The sequence below is a fragment of the Nymphalis io genome, chromosome 11 (assembly GCF_905147045.1).
Source record: "Nymphalis io chromosome 11, ilAglIoxx1.1, whole genome shotgun sequence".
Lineage (NCBI taxonomy): Eukaryota > Metazoa > Arthropoda > Insecta > Lepidoptera > Nymphalidae > Nymphalis > Nymphalis io.
Window position 1 is genome coordinate 7,660,715 of NC_065898.1, and position 21,318 is coordinate 7,682,032.

The 21,318-nt window shown below is 37.8% G+C and overlaps 4 protein-coding genes across 4 annotated transcripts; 2 read left to right on the forward strand and 2 right to left on the reverse strand.

Moving 5' to 3' along the window:
* The first annotated feature begins 254 nt into the window (after positions 1-254).
* LOC126771980 (U6 snRNA-associated Sm-like protein LSm7) lies at positions 255-1,068 on the forward strand. The gene is made up of 3 exons (XM_050492183.1): positions 255-407; positions 497-674; positions 854-1,068. The coding sequence occupies exons 1-3, from the start codon at positions 378-380 to the stop codon at positions 988-990; spliced, it is 345 nt and encodes a 114-aa protein (XP_050348140.1). The 5' UTR covers positions 255-377; the 3' UTR covers positions 991-1,068.
* Positions 1,069-2,653: 1,585 nt separating this feature from the next.
* LOC126771931 (chitin deacetylase 1) lies at positions 2,654-10,241 on the reverse strand. Its single transcript, XM_050492105.1, has 10 exons — positions 10,170-10,241; positions 9,964-10,036; positions 7,838-8,010; positions 7,187-7,323; positions 6,264-6,389; positions 5,676-5,884; positions 5,314-5,433; positions 5,021-5,178; positions 3,381-3,625; positions 2,654-3,064 (listed from the first exon to the last, which is right to left on the reverse strand). The coding sequence occupies exons 1-10, from the start codon at positions 10,222-10,224 to the stop codon at positions 2,786-2,788; spliced, it is 1,575 nt and encodes a 524-aa protein (XP_050348062.1). The 5' UTR covers positions 10,225-10,241; the 3' UTR covers positions 2,654-2,785.
* A 1,690-nt stretch (positions 10,242-11,931) lies between these two features.
* LOC126772041 (uncharacterized) lies at positions 11,932-17,566 on the reverse strand. The gene is made up of 2 exons (XM_050492219.1): positions 15,986-17,566; positions 11,932-12,030 (listed from the first exon to the last, which is right to left on the reverse strand). The coding sequence occupies exons 1-2, from the start codon at positions 17,564-17,566 to the stop codon at positions 11,932-11,934; spliced, it is 1,680 nt and encodes a 559-aa protein (XP_050348176.1).
* Positions 17,567-18,441: 875 nt separating this feature from the next.
* Positions 18,442-21,294, forward strand: LOC126771946 (chitinase domain-containing protein 1). The gene is made up of 6 exons (XM_050492126.1): positions 18,442-18,892; positions 19,085-19,265; positions 19,483-19,689; positions 19,910-20,071; positions 20,393-20,630; positions 21,110-21,294. Exons 1-6 carry the CDS (start codon positions 18,638-18,640, stop codon positions 21,249-21,251), a joined length of 1,185 nt encoding a protein of 394 aa, XP_050348083.1. The 5' UTR covers positions 18,442-18,637; the 3' UTR covers positions 21,252-21,294.
* Positions 21,295-21,318: the final 24 nt, after the last annotated feature.

Genomic DNA, 21,318 nt, shown 5'->3' on the forward strand with positions numbered 1-21,318 from the left:
TGGGATTCATTTATAAGTTCATTACATTTCAGTTACAATAGTAATACAATGTTACAAAAATCTATTACAATATATTCAAAGTAAAAGTAATTAATATTTTCATTATTTTTTATTTTAACTTTTAAATTGGAATACTTAACATAAAATTAAAGGTAGAATATTAGTTAAGTTATACGATAATTATATTGTATACCTACACGATATATACGTTTTGATTTAAAAACGTCAGTTATAATTTATCAGCACAGAAGCAGAACACTTTTACTCAGAGAGTTATCACTGTCAACTGTCAAAAACATAACCTTGTAATACAACAACTGCTTCAAAATACAAATTCTGTTGGAATCTAAAATAGTAATTGTATTGTATTTTACGACATGGCTTCTAAGGAAAGTGATAAGAATAAGGTGAGCTAACCTAAACTATTTTATTTAAAATATCAAAAACATTTAATTGTTTAATTTAACTTTGTTTTAAAACTTCCCGGTATTTTAAGGGAGCACAAGGCGATAATAAAGAAAAACGGAGAAAAGAATCAATATTAGATTTAAGCAAATATTTGGAGAAAAGTATACGCGTAAAGTTTGCTGGTGGGCGGGAAGCAGCAGGAATATTGAAAGGATATGATCCACTTTTAAATTTGGTTTTAGATAACACTACTGAGTTTCTTAGAGGTTTGTTAATTTTTAATGCTTGCTAATAACACATATTTTTTTAAGCAGACAGCCAGACAAGTCAAGACAAGTTGTCCATGAAATATTTTTATTTATTTCAATAAAAATATTGCAAGTTTGGTTTTTTCTGCAGAATCAAATAAAATTTTATTGATACATAATATATCTTTAAATTACAGATCCTGATGATCCTTACAAATTATTAGATGATACAAGAGCACTAGGACTTGTTGTTTGTCGAGGAACTTCTGTTGTGTTAATTTGTCCCGTGGATGGGATGGAAGCAATTCCAAATCCTTTTATAACTCAAGAATGATAAAATTTATGTATTATCTATACCTTTAAAATAAGTGCATTTGTGTAAGTTAATTAAAAAATAAGGTTTATACATTTATTTGATTTGTTTTATTTTTACCAAATATTCGGATGACTTTTATGTATTATTATATTAGAGTGAAGAGGTTAAAAAGAGACAAATCTATTATGGTATGCTCGTCTATGTAATATTACATTAAAGCCTTTAATCTCATACCAACTTTGTAGACTAAATAATTTATTATAAGAATAATAATAATGTTCTCCAGACTGATTTCGGCCATGGCGGCCAATCTCAAGAGAGATCTCAATAGATAAATAGTCAAGCAGGACATATTATAGACCACATTTGTTTCCACAATTGACGAGCTGGTTGGTAGATATGGTAGTAGGTAGATACTTGCCTTTTACGCCGAAGGTTGTGGGTTCGATTTCCACCCAGGACAGACATTTGTGTGCATGAACATGTCTGTTTGTCCTGAGTCTGGGTGTAATTATCTATATGAGTATGTATTTACAAAAGAAAAGTAGTATATGTAGTATATCAGTTGTCTGGTTTCCATAGCACAAGCTTTGTATAAGCTTAATTTGGGATCAGATGGCCGTGTGTGAAAAATGTCCCAGGATATTATTATTATTATTACAAGAACAGGCGTAAACACACTCTATTTTTAAATTCTCATAATCTAATGGGACGGCAATTCTACACGATCGAAAAGAGTTCAGGCGCAGAACCAAAGGCCTTATGTGCTATTCAAGGCATGAGAGTATACACATTTCTAGACTTCCAGATTCCGGGCTGCTACTGAGAGTTTTCAACAGAAAACCCAATAACTTTTATTGGCCTGAACTGTTATTCAAAACCTGGAGGTCCTGACCTCGCGGTCAATACACCATACGTCATACAGGGACCAACAAGGCAGTCAATAGAATAATAACCAAAGTTATTATTAACATTATATTTTAATAATTATTATTAACAGTATTAAGTTAATTATTGTGTAATTGTAAAAAAAAGTAATTCTTAAAATTGTCACTGATCAAAACCTAGAAGTTTAAATGAAAGTTTGTTTTGTATTAAACATTTAATTAAATATGTATGACAAATCAGAAGTAACATAATCTGTTGCTTTTCTTATGTCAACATCACAGTTAGCCCAGGTAAAGATTGTTAAAACTACTTATAATCATAGAAATAAATTAAGATACATATATGTAAACTAATCTACAATCAATTCCAATAAAGAATACAATCTTAAATGGCATCAAACTCCAATACACTTAACACAGTATATAAATCTCTTTATTAAATACAAGCGTATACCTAAATAATTAAATAGCAATTAAATAATTGTATTTGAAAATTGAATTTGATTAACAAATAACAACACAAATGAAATCTTATTGAAATAATTCAATTATTTAACAGTCAAATATTTGAATAGAAATGACTTTAACAGTCAAATGATTGAAGTGGAAACATTATGTGCTTATTTGGAATGTATATTATAATTAATTTATTAACTTATTTAAGTTGACCAAATTAAGTTTTAAATTTTAAATTTAAGTTGACCAAACATTCTAGGCTTACAAAATCTTTACACCATATAAAATCAAATCGGATTTAATCCGTAAAACTGAGAAATAATAAACCAAATGAGCTAACTACATTATAGGAATGGCGTAGATGCCGTAGTTATCAATAATATTCTTTAATAAAAATTTGCTACATTAATAGATTTAAAAACCTTAAATATAATTGGTAACTTTGATATTTGTCTATTGTTTTAGATTTGTTATTCGTAACCGAATTCGTTTCTTATCCATGGATAAGATTTTGGACAATCCATGCACGTGATCATATATTTGTCATGTTCTAAGACTTTGGACGGTAGTTTACAAGTCCTCGGTTTGTTGCAAGCGATTTCGGATTCTTCGAAGCGTCGGTTGTTACATTGCCATGGTTGAAACTTTTTGAGTTGCAGAACAGGTGTCGGTCGTTTAATCCAATCGATTACTTCACGATATGTTACAAAATATACATCTGGAAGCTTTAGCAGCTCATCTATGAATTTCTGTAGAATCAAAATATGACTATAATTACCAACTTCATAACATATAACAATTGAAACACAAATTATCTATTTTTTAGGTTTGTAATAATATATTACTTATAAAAGTTGTTCGTCCAATATGGGTTGTAGCGTGATTTTATATACCCTTCTAAATAAAAATATCAAAAGCAAAAATATTCTTTTTAAATTGGACTTTAGCAGCTTTTCAATAATAAATGGCCATTATCAATTATAATCAACTCATTTACTATGATAATATAAAAATATGTCATCAATATTGTGAATAACAGTTTAACAGTTTATATTATTGCATTACCTTCAAAGCAGCCAAGTAGTTATTGTTCTTCAACCACGTGGAACTTAAATGTATACCAAATGGAGCTCGATTTTTTAAATAATGTCTTTTAAAGTTGTTTAACAATATGTCGTATACGTCATCACCGTTGAGATTGGATGGACAGTACTCCAATGTAGCACACGTGTGGTCACCATTGACGAGAGGATTAATGACCATTTCCCATAGACCGGCATAGCTTCTTGTTGGACAATATTGATTATTTCCTACAATAAAACATACATATACTAAGTGAGAAATAAAACATACTATTATGTACAAAGTTTAAATACAAAGTTTTGCACACCTGTAAAGCGAAGCGGCGTGTTTGTTCTCTTTTATATTATTAATAGTTAATATAAATTATTTTATTTAGACTAATAAAAGGAAAATTTCAATTTATTTATCATTTCCGTTTTCCGATCTTTACGGTGCAAGTCTATGCTTTCTAGGATAGAAAGTCTGTAGAAAGGGAGGCATATTCATCATCAAATAATGCTTAATTCTTTCATTAATCCGCAATATTTTAAATACTTCAATTTGAAAAATTTTGCTTTTATTCCACTTTTTATATATATTTTATTTATTATAAAATTTAAATTTTTTTTTGTTGATATACCTACATTAAAACTAAAGTCGAGCTATAAACTTATATTTTGCGAGGAAAAGTGTTTATAGGGTTGTTTTGCGTTGAAATTCTACTAATCAAAGACATTAAGATTTTCCCAAAGACAATTCACTATTTTTTATTGGTTTGAGATATAAAACAGGTTTGTAGATATTTTGAAATCGTTAATTAATTATTCCGTTAAGATAAATGCACAACTATGACAAACATTTTAAGACTTATATTTGAATTTGATTTAAGCATTACATCATTATAAAGGAATCTTCGCTAACAATAATGGTTACTAAGATTTTACATAATATTTCACACGCGCTACTTATCGGTTATAGAACCTTATTATACTTCTTTGATCATATCTAATACTTCTTCAAATATTAGCAAACAACCAACGTGTTACGTTTGTTTTTATTAATAGTTCTAATGTAATATATTTTATTTTATTGAGCTTTGACGAAACAACCCAATCTCAATCAACAATAGATAAGTGCCTATTATATTCAACGTTTTGAGGCAGTAAACATCTAGCTAGCAGGGGCTAGCCGTTGAGAGAAACGTATATTTATTTTAGGTGGCTTTAACTTTATCTCTTGGTTACACGCTTTTGTATTAGTGTTACTATTAGTCTATTGTTTTTGTTTATTCAACTATACACTATTTACGCGTCAATTGTCACTGAGGTAACTGACATAGTCCCTACTCATATCTTATCAAAGATATTAGAATAAAACCGTTGTCAAATAGTACTTTTTATTGTTTTAACATATTCCTAATAGCTTTGTGTATTGTGTTTCAGTTTAAAACAAAATTATGTAATAATGTGCTGTTGCTTGTGATTCGAAACACGGCCTTGAAAAAAGGATGGTCACTAACAAACGATTCAATGTAAGTCCACCGCGAAGCGTCACTTTGGCCATCGCAGCCCAGGTGATCACCCGGGTCACCCCTGATCTAAGAATTCAGGAATGTTTTAACAGATTCAATAACGATTTATTACCTGTACAAGGATGAGGCATTTTATAATCTAAAGTGTATGGCCAATACGGTGGATCAGCTAATGGTGCCACCACTGTCGCGTCGTATACGAAGCCGAACTCTTGCATCATTAGAAACTGCCTGTTCCAACCGACAGACAAGTATGGGACTCGCATTCCTCTGTAGGTAAATGTTAAATAAGATTTGATTTTTTAAGTTAGTTTTCGAATTAATAGACAATTTTGTAAACAACATTAGCATAATGTAAAAAATATGTTTTTACATGTAATTATAATAAGAATAAGGTATAAAAACCTAAAATCTTCCATCCAAACTCTTCCAAATCTATTGATTATATTTGCTTGTCCAACCATTTCGTCGAACCAGTCTTCAACTGTAGCATTTTTGGACCACCATTCCTCTGGACCGCGATGCCTAAAATACACGTTAATATAAAATTCCGATCGTGATGACCGTGTTCTCTATAATATATATAATGACTCCAACCTAACCGGAGGTAAATACCAAACTCCGGGCTAATTATAATTTATTGAAATAGCGAACTAATCTGACCCGAAATTCGAATTCACAGTTGTAATTGTAGCTAAGGAGCACCAGTAATAGTACCACCACAAATATTAAATGATAGAAAAAGTCTCGTTTAAAAAGGAACTTACGTAATAGAATGGACGGCTATTTCATGTCCATCGTTCCACAGTTTTTGTACGTGTCGGTAATTAGTGTACGGATGTGATATGAAGAATGTTGCCTTTATATGACATCCGTTAGGATTCGTGCGTTCGGGCGTGAAGAGTTGTCTCGAATAAGTATCCCAATTTTCATGGTTTACCGCGCCGTCGAATGTGAGGGTGATCATTTGTGGTGTCTGAAATCATATTTATAATAAATTGGATTTACACAAAGCTCAACATATATACAACATATCAACAAATAGCTATACTATTATATATATGTATAAAGTATTATTATTAAATCAATCGTCTTAAACAAAAGCTTAATTAAACTTGTTGTTGTTAGTTTAATTTATATTGTACACGATACTAAGTACGCTCAAGTCATTTATTTTACGTTTTCTATGTTTTTTTATAGTGATAGTAAATTAATGAAATTGAACCAATCAGTGTAGACTATTAATGTTATGTAATTTCCTAACAGACCAAAGTATATAATATTATCTATGTAACCAAAAACAAATGAATCAAATCGACACCGGGTCGAGTCTGATGAGATTTTTGTATATTTACCTGGCTCGAGACGAGGTTATTCGGTGTTTGATTTCCATTCTTCGTGCAAAAGCATTCTGGCAAGAGACACATCCCTGTGTTGCAAGGGGCAGCAGCGTTTGGATCGTAGTTGATATCGCACCAACCCTAATACAGTGTAAATTTGAATACAATGAGCAATTGAAACTTATTTAAATAAATCAGTACCGCGATTTTTCAAAGTATTTTACCGTTTATTTTTTTGATTGTTTATACAAATGTTGCTGTTTCTTTTTACTTCCTTCATACTTAAGTAAAGAGGTCATAATGTTGCGCTGTGCAGTAAATTACTATAACCAACTAGCTAAATTGCCAAGATATGAAAATTTCGCAGTCAGTGAAAGTAAATGAAGACATGCGCCTATCTGTTTTAAAAATTTGTTGTTTTAGATATTGCAAATTACCGTGACGGCGAAACCCCATTGTCATAATTTCTGTTATGGAATTAGTTGCACCTACCGAGAGACAATATTTTTTTTATTGCATTGAGAAGGCAGACTGGAATAAGAAATATTAACCTATCCTTATATAGCCAATGCGCCGCCAACATTGTGAACTGAGATATTATGTCCCTTGTGCCTTGTGGTCTACTGGCTCCGAAACACTGTTGTGTTTAGTATTGTTATACTAATATTGCTACTTGGCGGTAGAAAATATTAATGGGTGGTACTTATACCATGTGAATTATGCAAATAATACTTACTCTACATTGACTACCGTAAGTTAATAGCATAATTGACATAAATTACCAAAAATCGTAAATATTACTCTACTGTTTGATTATAAGAAAAAATTTGATGGTAAGTCCAGCTAACGGTTGCGCGAAGAAATATTAAATAAAGAAAAATAATAACTATCCTGTTGCATAAAAATGATATATATATATTTTTAAATACATATATTACCTCATCGGAAGAATCTTCGCAGTCCAGGGCGCCATCGCAGAAGTATTCAGCGGGGACACAAGTATCGTCAGAACAACCCAGGTGGGTTTCGTTAGCGCATTTTGCATTTTCCAACTGAGGTTTTGGTATTAGCGTTTCTAAAAATATTGTAAAAATTCATAATGCGGCTATAATTTAAAATAAATTATTTCAGGTCAATTTTGATTTTTTTTATGCTTTATAAAAATTGTGTAAGTTTTTCAGTTTTGTCTTGTTCTATATGTCAATTTAAGTTGATACGAAATTAAACTGAGCAATCATTACCAAAATGAATGACTTAACTCAAATTGTGCAACCATTATTGACATATTCGCTTTCTCTTTGCACAGTAAGTAGGATACGGTGTATTTCTGTTTCCGGTTACTATTGTCTGATATAAATTATTTCTACATATTTAATGCTTATTAATATTGAACCGAAGTTATTGCCTATTGAAATTTACCTAAAAATTGATTGGTCTTCATAGATTGATCTATTGATTTATTTTTGTTTTCGTGTGTACTTAACAGCAAAAACTCACTCGACTGTAATTCTTATTAAAATAAATATTTTTTAAAAAATGAACCAAATATGTCTATAGTCGATATTATGTTAAATAAAATGGGAAATTACCTGTTGTAAGATCACAGTTATGTACATTCTGTGGCATATCGCATAGTTGTCGGTTGACATCGAAGAGTAGGCCTTTAGAACATTGGAAATCGAACACATCGCCTTCTAAGCAAAGATAGTAACGGGAACACTCGTCGCCCGTCCACATTACATCTTCCGTTCGGTCAGGATTCCTTTTAAATATATACGAGTTTTTTAAGTATATTATGAGAATGTCTGAAATCACTTCGTCGTAGCATCGTAAAGTCTTATTTCGAATGTCAAATCAACAGTGACAGAAAGATATAAATCACGGCCTCACTTACAAGCGTTGTTTAGAAGATGATTAGATAAACAATGCAATGTCTTCTTGTTTCTGTCAAATCAATACTGATAAAAATAGTGAAATCAATGTTTAACTAAACATCTGTTAAGCAACTTTTATAAGCAAGTCTGTAATTATATAAGTACTACTATTTAATATCAATCAATCAACAGCCAATCGTTGTCCACTGCTGAACATAGGCCTCTCCCAAGGTGCGCCAAACCTCCCTGTCATCCGCCTTCCGCATCCAGTTGGTGTCCGGCACCTTCTTAAGGTCGTCGGTCCACCTGGCTGGAGGGCGCCCTACGCTGCGCTTGCCGATTATTAAATTAACTAATTTATTAACAGGATAGTTATTATTTTTCTTTATTTAATATTTCTTCGCGCAAGCGTTAGCTGGACTTACCATCAAATTTTTACTATTTAATATATAAATTGTCAATATATGGAATTGACAAATAAAAATTGGTTCAGAGAGAACTGGTTTTTGAAGAAGTTATTATTTTGACGTAACGGTGGCGATTCAATAACAGCGAAAGTGAATTTCACAAGACGCGGCAGGAAATGATAATAACTTGAAATACGATACGGTAGCAGCTGTCAAGGTTGGCGAAAGTGCTGCTGGGTCAATGTCCTGCTGCGTTATATGTGTTGAATAGGAAAACGATGTTATAGCTCTTTGCATTGTCGTGCGTTAATCATTTTGCGTGACTGCGTTTACCGTATTTGCGGAACTTATAGTTAGTCCGTTTTTGTTCTTCTTGCTTATGTGATGCTTATTTCATAGAAAAGGCTTTTCAATGTTTTTGTTTAAAATAAATCTAAAATATTATTTTGTCTAAGTAGTTATATTTAAATAAAAAATATATTATAAATTATGGCATTAAGAATTTCTATTCTTTGCCTGTGAAATTTTGCAACTTTCTAATTTTTAGTAGGCTTCACTAACGTTAAGCAAATAATTTGTCAATTGTTTTGTATATCGCACTATATTTAACGGTTGCAATAACTTTTTTTATAAACTGTATATGTGCATGTAAGATTTAAGTAATTTGTTGTTATAGAGTAGTATATAATATAATAATTATTATTTTACACACTCTTTAGCTAGATAAGATTTGTCAACCGCAATACATAGCAAGTTAGTATTACTTTGTATGTAACTCGTCAGTCAGCTTTCTTAATAGAAAAGGAAAAGAAGTTTTAGTTTCAATAGGTTTTTGTAACGCTAAAACCGGTCAACTACGAAAAATTTTAATATATTTACGAATATTTCATATTTCTCTTTACAGCATCGCCTTCTGAAAAAACTTAATTTAAGTGAAGCAATATGATTCTCATAAGCCCTGCAATGAGATTGTTTCATACATCCGAAGAAAAATAATTTATTAATATGACAGAAATATTTCATGTTTTACCACCTAAAATGACAAAATAATATTAAATCTAACAAACTAACGTCGACATCATCATAACTACGTTCTGAGGTTCTTATAATCTATAAGGACAGTTAGATAGACAAAAAATAAAATCTGGAAGTATATTTAAGACCAGTACAGCGAAATATTACTAAAAAAATTAAATGTATTTTAAATTATGATTTATTAAAAAATGTGCAAAACATTTTTTAATAAAAATATTTTATTTTTTTATGTGATTAAATATAGATATTCCACTCATTATGATTTACAAAGTAACTAATTTTAATTTTATTTTTTATTCCTATACCTAATTAATTCCTCTTAATATATCATATATTTAATGTTTTAAGCCCCATAAAATTTGTGGGTTAATTAAGTAAACATCATAAATATAAACAAACCTGTAGAACCGTCCAGTTTCATGACACTTCACATCAGGCAAGCTTCTTTTGTTCACGTGTTTTCCATCTATGCCTGAAATAATATTCACATTTTTACACGGTTCACCGATTTTGTTACGTTTAATTTTTGACTTTATAAAACTATTAAACATTGTGTTTTTTTATATATTAGTGTTTAAATGTACAACATAATTTTATTTGATTACCTATCCATATAAATGCGACGGTTAACACATTATAAATACGTGAAAGGCGAGCCATGTTGCGAGCTCAGACACCATTTGAGAACTGAGTTGTGGTCTTCAAACAACATCACTTTCTTTAGATATTATATAGTAAGATTGCAAAAGGTAAAAGTAATTATATTTTAATGATTATATGAGTATGTATTCCAACTGTGTTTCATGATATTTTTTTAGAAATTATTTTATTTTAATTGTTGACACTTTAAATGACGAAATTTGTATAGCTTATTATTCAAAGTTGATAATATCTACGTACGTAAACGTTATTTTCTTGAATTTTTAGTATTATTTACTTATTTTTTTATTTTAACTTTATGTTCAAACAATATAGCAAGATTTGATCTGTATCTACTATTACATAACAAGTCTGCGTCACCGGCTTCACCCGTAGTATGTAGTTGCCGAATATATTTAAGTTTGCCTTGTTGATTTAGTGGCTAGTTCAAAAGCCTATAGATCCCGAGGTTAAAAAGCTTGGGCTTAAACACTGGGTGGAGCCAATTCAAATTTATTGGATTAAGTAAATTAGGTAGTCCGGAGCTCGGAAGTAAGGGCAAGGTTTACACTTGTATCTTGAAAGCACGTAAACCCGTTGGTCGTGGACCTGCGCCTGGTTCTCTCCTGTTGAGGTGGATTGCGGGATTCTCATCGAACTATGAGAGTAAGGGCAAATGGATTGTCTGTTTTCAGGCACATTTTTGTGTACTGTAATATCTCCTGTTGATGACGGCTATGATTTGATGATGATGGATATTCTCCTTCGGAATGTCTCCGTGCCAGAATTGGTTAAGCAGACATCATCGTCATAAGTTTGTTACGGCGTTTCTCTATCAGGTACTCGAAAACAATTATTATAGAAGCATTTTTCTTACACTTTGGCTTATCTTAAGCCGAATAAGCCTTCTTTTTTGAATTTATTTTATTGTTCTGTTCTAATTCAAGATGGATAGTGGATCTTCTCTCTGGACTTTAAGCACAGATAAAGCAAATGAAATTTTGTAGTGCTTGCCTTCATTTAAGCATGCGATTTTATGTTCAAATCCACTTGACTATACAATAACTGTATTTAACATAAGACAACATACATAAGACATATACTAGGTAATATATATATTAATTAGGTCCTTACATATGAAATTAGCGTTTTGTCGTACTGACCACATTGATCTGAAAAATCTCTTCTTTAGTTAAGATTACCGCACAATGGAAAACATGAAATATCGGTATATTTACGAGTATGAGTTCTACCATGGCACCAGTGCTGCAGAAACAGCTCCAAGGATTAATGATGTGTACGGCGCGCTTGTGTCGCAAAAGAAAGCACGGTACGTTTTCGTTCCGGAAATTACGACCTTCATAACCAACCCCTTGGACGGCCGGAGACTAAAGTGGAAAATGAAGAATTAAAGGCTAATGTGGAAGCGGATCCATCACAAAGCAGAAGAGGAGTCCAGCAGTGGGATATTTACAAGCTGTTCCTTTACTTTTTACTTTAATAAAGGAGTAAGTTTATCAGAAACATTTTAAAAAATTGAAAATTACTAAATTGTCTTTGTCTATCTAATCAAAGATATAGGTAAGGATGACTTCTATATTTGATGAAATAGTATTGACAGTACGCCATTAGGCTATGTGAGTAGGGCTTATGTCGGATAACCCTGTGACAATTAACACAAAGATGGTGGGAAGACATACAGTGGCAATAATACACTAGACTAAGAATTCACGGAGCAATTTTCAGTTCAGGCAGTTGCGGGCCCACCATGCACCCGCGGTGGGCGCAGTGAAAATCACTCCTTGAATTCTTAGCAGATCTCGATATCTACGCCGGTTGATAATCACTTTTGATGATTTTTAATACACTAATATTCAAGTAGGCACAATTGGTAAGCAAGATAAGTTATTTTTGTAAATCGGTACCAGTCAAAGCAAGGAAAACAAGACGTTATACCTAAATATACCTCGTCTATATTTAAACGTAAATAATAAATTTAGGTTAAAATAATATCACTTATTCAAATAGGCTCTTATATACATTTTCGAATCGTAACCTTTTTTTTTTTTTTTTTTTTTCTCGCTGGAAAAACACATTTATGTGTTTCCCCCACATAAGGTGGGGGGGTATGTGGGACTCGCCGGCGCTGAAGGCGCCGGAATACCCACTAAAAACCAGCGGTACCCACTCCATCTTGTCGGGGGACGTCACGGGATCGCTTGCGCATACTACCGTGCCGTCCCGACGGTTGGCCCGCTTCTGCGGGCCTCCAAATCCTAGGGGGTACTCGGGGTACAGAGACCCTCTGGCCCCGGCGACACTCACGGCGGGAGGAGAAGATGCGCATAGCGCTGGCGTCTTCTCCCCGGTCTTCTTCGACGAAGCGGGTCAGCGGAGGCACTCTCCTCGCGCTCCCGCTCCGCGGCCTCCTTCTGCGACATGACATTTTCGCAGAAGGAGACCATCTCCATCCAGCACCTTTCGCTACCAAGCATGGCATTTATCACGCTCGGCAGCGAAAGGTCTCCGCCGATTAAAGTCGCCAGGGAAAGGCGCTGAGGCCCCCAAGCGGCACACTCCATCAGAGTGTGGCATGCCGTGTCCGTAGGCGCACCACTCTCGTGGCAGGAGGGCGTTACCTCCCGCCTGACTATTCCGTGCAGGTACTTACCGAAGCACCCATGTCCAGTAAGCACCTGAGTCAGTCTGAAGGTCAGTGTGCCGCCTTTTCTCGTTACCCAGCGACTCAAGTGGGGACGGATCGCCTCCACTGTCGCCAGGCCTGCTGATGGGGACCTCAGATCCTCCTCCCACCTGCGAATCAGGGCTTGCTGGGCGAGAGTCCTGATTCGCAGCACCTCCTCCAACCCTGGACGGTCGCCACGCGACCTCACTTCCGCCCGGAACCGGTACACTTCCGCGAGCACCTCCGCCTGGAGCTCCCAAGGCGGATCGCCCGCGAGAAGTGTTGCCGCCGTCCACGACACCGTACGATATCCGCGTATCACCCTCACCGCTATGATTCTTTGCGGCCTTCGCAAGAGAACCTTGTTCCGAGCGGTGAGAGCGTCCACCCAGATGGGAGCACCGTACAGAGCCATGGACCGCACAACACCGGCGTATAATCGCCGGCATGGCGTTTCCGGCCCTCCTACATTTGGTAGGAGCCGGCTTAAGGCAGCAGCAGCGTTGATGAGCTTCGGGCCAAGTTGGACAAAATGCTGCCCGAAGCTCCATCTTCCGTCCAGGGTCAGGCCCAGATACTTCATGTGGGCCTGCACCTTAATCACCGTCCCCTGGACGGTGATAAACGCCCCTCGAGGGGGGCCTCGACGTGGACCGTGGAATAAGAGGGCCTCCGTTTTTGAGATGGAGACCCTCAAGCCCAACATTCCTATGCGGTCCACTGTGAGCGACGTACCGACTTCGGCCAGGCGAGCCGCCTCCTGATAATTCCGCCCTGTCGCCGTGATGAGAGTGTCGTCCGCATAGCACAACACCCCCATTCTGGGAAGGACGGATGTCCGCAGGAGCCAGTCGAAGCCAACGTTCCACAGAATTGGGCCGAGAACTGACCCCTGCGGAACGCCACAGCCTACCCGACGCCGGACAAGACGCCCATCGCCCCCCTCCCAGAGGACTACCCGGTCCTGGAGGTATGCCCCCAACAGCCTCCTGAGATAGGAAGGCACCCCGTGGTATCGGAGTGCCTCCCCAATAGTCTCGAAAGGAAGACTATTGAAGGCGTTCGCAACATCTATCGATACCGCCAGAACTACGTCCCCTCGGGCCACCGCATCCGTGGTCCGGGTTTTCAGAGCGTCCAGGGCGTCGATAGTTGATCGACCCGCCCTGAACCCGTACTGAGCCTCTGACAGACCCGGCCCCACCTCGTCGAGGTGCTGAATAAGACGGGCAGCGAGAATTTTTTCGAAGAATTTGCCCGTCTCGTTCAGCAGCACAATCGGCCTGTATGCCGAGGAAGAATCTGGTGGTCGACCTTGCTTTGGCAACAAGACCAACTTTCCCTCTTTCCAAGGCTTCGGAAACTGCCCGCTGCACAGACATTGGTCGAACAGCTCCCGAAGCCTTACGCCTAGGTATTCCAGAGCGTCACATAGAACACGCCCTGGAATCCCGTCTGGGCCCGGCGCAGTGTTTTTGGCCCTCAAGCGGTCGAAGGCCACCTCCATCTCCCGCTCCGTGATCAGTGGTGGAGCCACTGTGTCGTCAATCATAGAGCGAGGGACTATCTGTGGAGGGACATGCTCACCCGGATGGGGGAAAAGTTCCCCGACCAGGCGCAGGAGGAGATCCGATGACATTGTCTCTGTCACGGGGGCACCCTGCGTGCGGAATTTTCCACGCACACCGCGGAACGGACGCCCCCAGGGGTCCCGGTTCAGGCCCGCCAGTAGTTCTTCCCTAGCTTTCTCCTTGGCCTGACTTATCGCCAGCTGTAGGTCTTTTTTCAGCTGACGATAAGCGGCCAATAGCTGTCCCTCCAAGTCCGCATCCAAACCGTTGCGCCTCCTACAACGGACGTAAGCCCTTCGCGCCCGGCTGCACGTCGCCCGAAGCCCTGCTATTTCGGGCGACCACCAATACACCTGCCGGCGCGGAACTCTATGCCGGAACCTAGGCATGGCAGCATCGCAGACCTCTTTGAGGGCACTGCGCATGTGGCCCGCTAGCTCTTCTGCACTGGCGCCCTCCCACCTTCCTGTGGAACCCCATCGCTGTACGATGGCAGCCTCCCTGGCCAGCTCACGATCTAGCTGGCTAAGAGACCACCTTGGAAGCGTGGTTGGCACCCTAGAGGGTTCCACCGACCTGCGAGAGGTAGAGATCTCAAACCGGATGTACCTGTGGTCCGACAGAGTCTCCACCTCCTCCTCTACTCTCCAATTCAACACTCTGCGTGCTACAGCATGGGTGGCGAAAGAGAGATCCACCACGGACCCCCCCTGTTGCCGCACGCACGTGTAAACCTGCCCCCTGTTGAGTAGGGACAGGCTGGAGAGAAGTGCCCACACCTGAATAGCCCTTCCTCGCGGATTCGTGGCAGGGTTGCCCCAGGCACGTGACTTAGCATTGAAGTCGCCCAAGACCAGTATCGGCCTCGGTGACTGCCTGGTCACCGCAGCTCTGATCGAGCCGAGATAAATCTCGAACTCCGCCAGGCCGCGGTTGGGAGAGAAGTACGTACCCACAACAACGAATTCTCTCCACCCTGCCAATACGTAACCCGAGCCCCTCTCAATGAGTGAGAGAGAACTCGTTTCACTCCGGGTAGTAACCACCACGGTGCCGTCCAAGTCTCCTAACCAGTTAGGTAGGGGAGGGACATAATATGGCTCGCAGGCCACAGCCAGGTCGATCTGCCACTCCGCCATGGACTGCAGCAGCAGGTCCTGCGCCGCGGCGCAGTGGTTGACGTTCGTCTGGAGGAACTTTATGTTTGTGCTCATGTTGACATTGAAGCTTCCTCCTCGGCCTGGCGCCGTCCGACATTGGTGGTAGTCTGGGTGCCTAAGACCACCGTACCCTTTGTGATGGGGGGGTTGCACTCCCCTGATCCCATCACGTGCCCAGAGGGCTTGCCAGCGTCTGCGCACACAGCACAGCGCAGTTTCTCGGTACAGCCCGCCGACTTGTGGCCATCTACGCCACACCGGAAGCATAGACCCCCCCGTTCCGCTTTGGATGGGCAAAGCACCTTCGTGTGGCCAAGGCCCATACACTTGAAGCAGCGCAAAGGGCGCTGCTCCAATACGCATACCTTGGCCGAGCTCCATCCTACGAGGAGGCGACCGGCATCTGATATCTTCTTCGCCGCTGTGAGAGGACAGGTGACGCGGACCATTCCCATATATCCGGGACCACGCTGCAACACTCCGCATCTGACTGAGTCAGGGGAGCAGTTCCCTGCACGAGCAACTGCAGCGACCAATTTATCTTTGGTGACGGAATCATCCAATCCCGTCACCTTAAGGTCCACTCGCTTTACAGGTCGAACGACGCTTGCGACACCATCCAGCACAGTGCGGAGCTTCTCAGCAAGCTTATCCGCCTGCTCCGCCTGTGCTTTCGGCAGCTCGAGGAGTCTGGCTCCCGTCGCCGATCGTCGGACCCTAAGGCCGCCACAGATTCCAATATCCTGAAGCTTAACGCCCTGCTCCGCGCGCTCCAGGATGTGAGCGTATGTAACGCCCTTCTCCTGCGCATCCGGCTGCAGAGTGACCATTACTGCAGCCCTGCGAGGAGCAACCAGCCTCGGTTTGGCCACCGGCGGAGCCTTCGCCACTGTTGATGGTACTGTGGCGGACGCTGCGGCCGAGGGGGAAGCCTTTTTCTTCTTTCCCTTTTTAACCACGGTGGACCATGATGTCTCCTGGGCCTCCCGTGGTTGGGACTCCGACGTGGTCGGGGTGGCTGATAGGCAAGTAGTCGGTGCCAGCGGGACTGACTCGACTGCAGGCACCCGTTTCGGCGCCTGTGCGGGTTTCGGTGGTGGGGTCGGATGGACCACTTGCGCGTATGTAGGTGCAGTTTTCTGCACTACAGCCTGTTTCTTGTCCGCGGCCAGAGGGGGACGGAGCACTTTAGCTGGAAGAAGACGGTCCTGAATTCCTTCCATTTGAGCTTTAATCATAAAGCCCACCGACGACATTATAGAGGCCTTAAATTCCTCCAAAGCCTGTGTGTCCCGCACAGTGCTGGTGGACGCCTCATTTGCCACTGCCACCGTGGTCCGCATTTCCGCAAACTCACGGCGGTGGGCTTTTAACTCAGTCTTGCGGCTGTCCACCTCCTTGCGCAGGCGGCCATTATCAGCGCGAAGCCTGCGCGTCTCTTCCGCCTCGGTCCTTAATGCCAGAGCATCTACGATGGACTGGAGCGAAGATGCAGATTCTTTGAGCTTCTTGATGAAGCCACCCTTCAGGTTGCTGGATTTCTGGGCAATCTCCAGAATAAGTGCTGCATTGCGACCAGCCTCCGCACGCAGCTCCTCTGCACCCAATTTTAGGGGATCCTCCCTACGGACCTCCGAGGAAGAGGATTCCTCAGAGTCAAGCGCGATCACAGCCGTCTCCTTACGGAAAGCCCGACTTCTCAAGGAGCGCTCAAACGCCTCCTCCCTAGCCTCGGCGGCCTTTGCTTTAAGCTCGGCTTTGGCGCGAGCGAGGCCAGTTCCGCGTCCCTTGGAAGTGAGCTTCCCCCGGCTAGCACTGTTACGTTTCGCCGCCGATCTGATTTCGGTCTCCGTATCCGAACCGGAATCAAAGAGCGCAAGGCCCACAAGTGGGCGTTTACGCCCAGCATTTGCGTCGGACGACGACAACTCCGTGTCGACGTCCATCAGAACAAAAAAAAAAAAAAAACCAACGAACAATCAAACGAAACAAAAGAAAACAAAAATACCCTATATAAATTTAAAAAATGAAAATAATTGAACAACAAAAACAAATCAACAAACAACAGTGAAAACCAACATAACCAATCTCAAGACGAAACAACAATCCATTTGCACAGCCGAGTTCAGAATATGTCACAACAGAAACAACAAAAACCCTTAAAGAAAGCCAAAGTAGTCGTAAAAACATCCACAACGCATAGATAACGCAGCCAAAGCCACGATGTTTCGCTTCAGTTAGTATTCGTAACTTGCTTAGCAACATTCGCTCGAGATAACGAACACGTCCGCACGCTACGACGGTCAACGACGAATCCTCTTCGAATCGTAACCTTATAGTAACTTATTACATTACATGTAAATCTACTCTACCATGTTTGGAATGTAGATCTACCGAGAAGGATCGCCAACAACTCATTAGTTAGGTAGGTACTCTTTTCCAATAATTAATTACGATTAAATACAATTAAGTTATTATTTGTTCTGCATGAAATTATTCATACCAATAGTTTCACATCATTTTGATATTTTTTAAGATAATTCACATTCTGTACCATTAAAATTAAATTTACATAATAAAAAAACTATTTGCGTGTAAAGTCGTAAATGTTTCTTTATATACTTTTCGTTAACTTAAAAAATAATAACACGAATGGTAAAATAATATAAAAACACGAAGAATTTTTTACTATCATAGCGATTTTATAAATCCTTGTAGGACGCAACCCGATTCTGAAATTTTATTTACTAATAAAAAGAAATTAAGCAGCATTAACAAAGTGATAAAAACTTATTTAATTTCCAAATTAATATTGTAGACATAAAGCTTTGTAAAAATATGTAGGTAAATAGCATCAAGCAAAGCTACAACACTGAACACTGCACTCATCTGTCATATCCCTTGTTAATTATATGTCAACATAATTATTTCTAGTGTGCCGGCTTAAATTATTAATTTTATTCATCGTAGCTTTTCTGTAAGACCTGCGAATATTTTGTTTTGTTTTAATATCTAAGATGAAATGTTTAATTACGTTAATACAAGTATTATTAATGACAAGTTTGTGCCTTTGTACTTTATCACCGCCGGCTGATAAAAAATCTCAAAAGGGTGTAAAACCGCAAGAAGGTACGAGAAAAAATAATGTTTTGGATCGAAAGTTAGTGGTGGAAACGCCTTATGTTAAAGATGTTCTTAAATATCATGGTACTTATCATCAGGATATCTCGATACGTAACTTTAAAAACACGGTTTTGGGCTACGTGACACCTGTAAGTAGTAGTTTAATTAATAAAAATGGCATCACAAACTATTCTTAACAGTATAAGTAAAACTTTGTTAACATAAAAAAAACAACAATACAATTAGAATAAAATCTATATTAAATATGTTATATTAACAAATTAACATGAATATTCTATTTTTTTATAAAATATCCATAACTATAAATATATTTATTTTAGTGGAACAACAAAGGGTATGATGTAGCAAAAACATGGGCTCCAAAATTCAATTATATATCCCCAGTATGGCTGCAGATTAAGCGACAGACCCCAAATATTTATTTAGTTTCTGGTTTACATGATGTTGATCATGGATGGATGAAAACAGTCAGACAAAAAGGAATGGATACTAAATTAAAAAGTATGCTATGAAATTTTTTTGTAAATGACATTTTTTTTTAATTCATTCAGAAACACAACTACTTTTTAAATAATCTTTATTATATTATTAAATTTGTAAGTGTGTTGCTATAATTAATTCATTTAGAAAGCTTTAATAAATTGAAAGTAACTTGTATTTGTAAATTATTATTTATGTGCAAATATTTTTCTACTAAAATCATTACATTTTCTTTTAGTTCTACCAAGGTTATTGTTTGAAAATTGGCAACCATCAGATTTGAAAGATTTCTTCATGGAGCCAACCTCTATGACTGAACAGAAAGCCCTCATTGAGGAGGTCAAGAAAGTCTGTAGGCAATGGAAGTTTGATGGAATAGTTTTAGAAATAATGTCGCAAGTTGGAAAATATATTGACAAGTCAGTTAAATTTATTCAACAATTTGGTTAGTATTTTTTTAATTTAAATAAATTACACATTTTATTGCAATTAAATGAAAATTAACTATGATATTAAATATGACATAATATCTTAAACAATTTAAGATATTTTTTTTTATAATGTTGTAATTCTATAAATAATCTAGACCAAATAACCATAACATAGTCCTAATAATATTTTTAATAATATTTATTATTATTGTTTTATATTATTTATTATTTCAGGTTTAGAAATGACTGAAGACAATTTAAGTCTAATTTTGGTGTATCCTCCTTTTCGGGGCTACCCTAGCGATGAGTTCTTCATTCAGGCTTTTAATGAAATTTATCCCTATGTCCATGCTGTTTCTGTCATGACATATGACTTTTCAAATCCTCAAAAGCCCGGTAAGATTAATCAACATGCCTTTTTGACATATAACTTTGGGCCAGTTTTTCTATACAATTACTCTTAAAATGTCAAACTAATTGTTTTAAAGTAAACTATATATATACTTAGTAAATAAATTTCGGAATATGTCCCGTAAAGTTTTATTTTTAACAACAATCAGAGGCATTGATATTTTAAGGCAAGTGCTCAATCAATGCTTGTTTTTTGTGATGATGTCTGTGGCAAACATTTACAATTATTAGACGACAGAATGTTATTAATCTTGTTATTAAAAATAATGGAAAAAAAATAATATTTTGTACTATTTATTTTATTAGGACCCAATGCACCTTTATATTGGATGAGGCTTTGTTTGGAAAAATTAATAGACAAGGAGGAGAACCCATCTAAAAGGTCAAAAATATTGTTGGGATTGAATTTCTATGGCAACTCATACACAGCAAATGGTGGAGGACCTATAGTTGGCACTGAATATATAGAACTATTAAAAAATGCGAAAGCTAATCAAGTACTTACATACAATAATAATACTGCAGAAAATTATATTGAAGTCAGGTTAGTGATTTATTGAGTTTTTTTATGTATTGTCAATATAATTGAAATACTTTCTTACTATTACTAAAATTTTGTTTAATTTACTTCATTCTATATACAAATTTTTTTTTTTTCATTTATAGTGGACAATAAATTTTAAAAGCATTTGTAAGTAGTTACAAGGCATAATGCAACAAATATTTTATTTGTTGTATTATGTCTTGAGTGCTTATACATATTATGTAATAGTTTCCACTCGCATGTGAAGATGAGGGGAATGGGTTAGGTGACAATGTGTATCAAAATTTTATGAGTGGTTAATGTGTGAAAGCGTAACAAACAAACATACCTTCGCATTTATATTATTAGTTAAGATTTCATAAAATCAATAGGCTTGGTTTGTAATAGATATTAAAAAATATATATGAATGTAACATTCAATAGTAAAATTGGGTATTAACATTTATTTTTCTATTGAAATGATTTTTTGTATTTTACAGAACATCACAGGGTACAAAAAAGATATTTTTCCCCACGCTTTATTCTGTTCAGAAGAGACTGGACCTTGCTCGTGAGTATGGCACAGGTGTCGCGATATGGGAGCTTGGGCAGGGTCTCGATTACTTCTATGACTTATTTTAATTGTGATATTAATTTTATATTATAATAAATAATTTATTACTTTTATATTAGTGTCATTTATAATAAT

Coding starts and splice junctions, on each gene's coding strand:
- LOC126771980 (XM_050492183.1), top strand. CDS start 378: ATGGCTTCTAAGGAAAGTGATAAGAATAAG. Junction 408..496: donor AGGAAAGTGATAAGAATAAG/GTGAGCTAACCT, acceptor CGGTATTTTAAG/GGAGCACAAGGCGATAATAA. Junction 675..853: donor CACTACTGAGTTTCTTAGAG/GTTTGTTAATTT, acceptor TTTAAATTACAG/ATCCTGATGATCCTTACAAA.
- LOC126771931 (XM_050492105.1), bottom strand. CDS start 10,224: ATGGCTCGCCTTTCACGTATTTATAATGTGTTAACCGTCGCATTTATA. Junction 7,324..7,837: donor TAACTGTGATCTTACAACAG/GTAATTTCCCAT, acceptor CAATATTTTTAG/AAACGCTAATACCAAAACCT. Junction 3,065..3,380: donor ACTACTTGGCTGCTTTGAAG/GTAATGCAATAA, acceptor TTGATTCTACAG/AAATTCATAGATGAGCTGCT.
- LOC126772041 (XM_050492219.1), bottom strand. CDS start 17,566: ATGGACGTCGACACGGAGTTGTCGTCGTCCGACGCAAATGCTGGGCGT. Junction 12,031..15,985: donor TAGGATGGAGCTCGGCCAAG/GTATGCGTATTG, acceptor CAACCGGCGTAG/ATATCGAGATCTGCTAAGAA.
- LOC126771946 (XM_050492126.1), top strand. CDS start 18,638: ATGAAATGTTTAATTACGTTAATACAAGTATTATTAATGACAAGTTTG. Junction 18,893..19,084: donor TTTTGGGCTACGTGACACCT/GTAAGTAGTAGT, acceptor TATTTATTTTAG/TGGAACAACAAAGGGTATGA. Junction 19,266..19,482: donor AATGGATACTAAATTAAAAA/GTATGCTATGAA, acceptor ATTTTCTTTTAG/TTCTACCAAGGTTATTGTTT.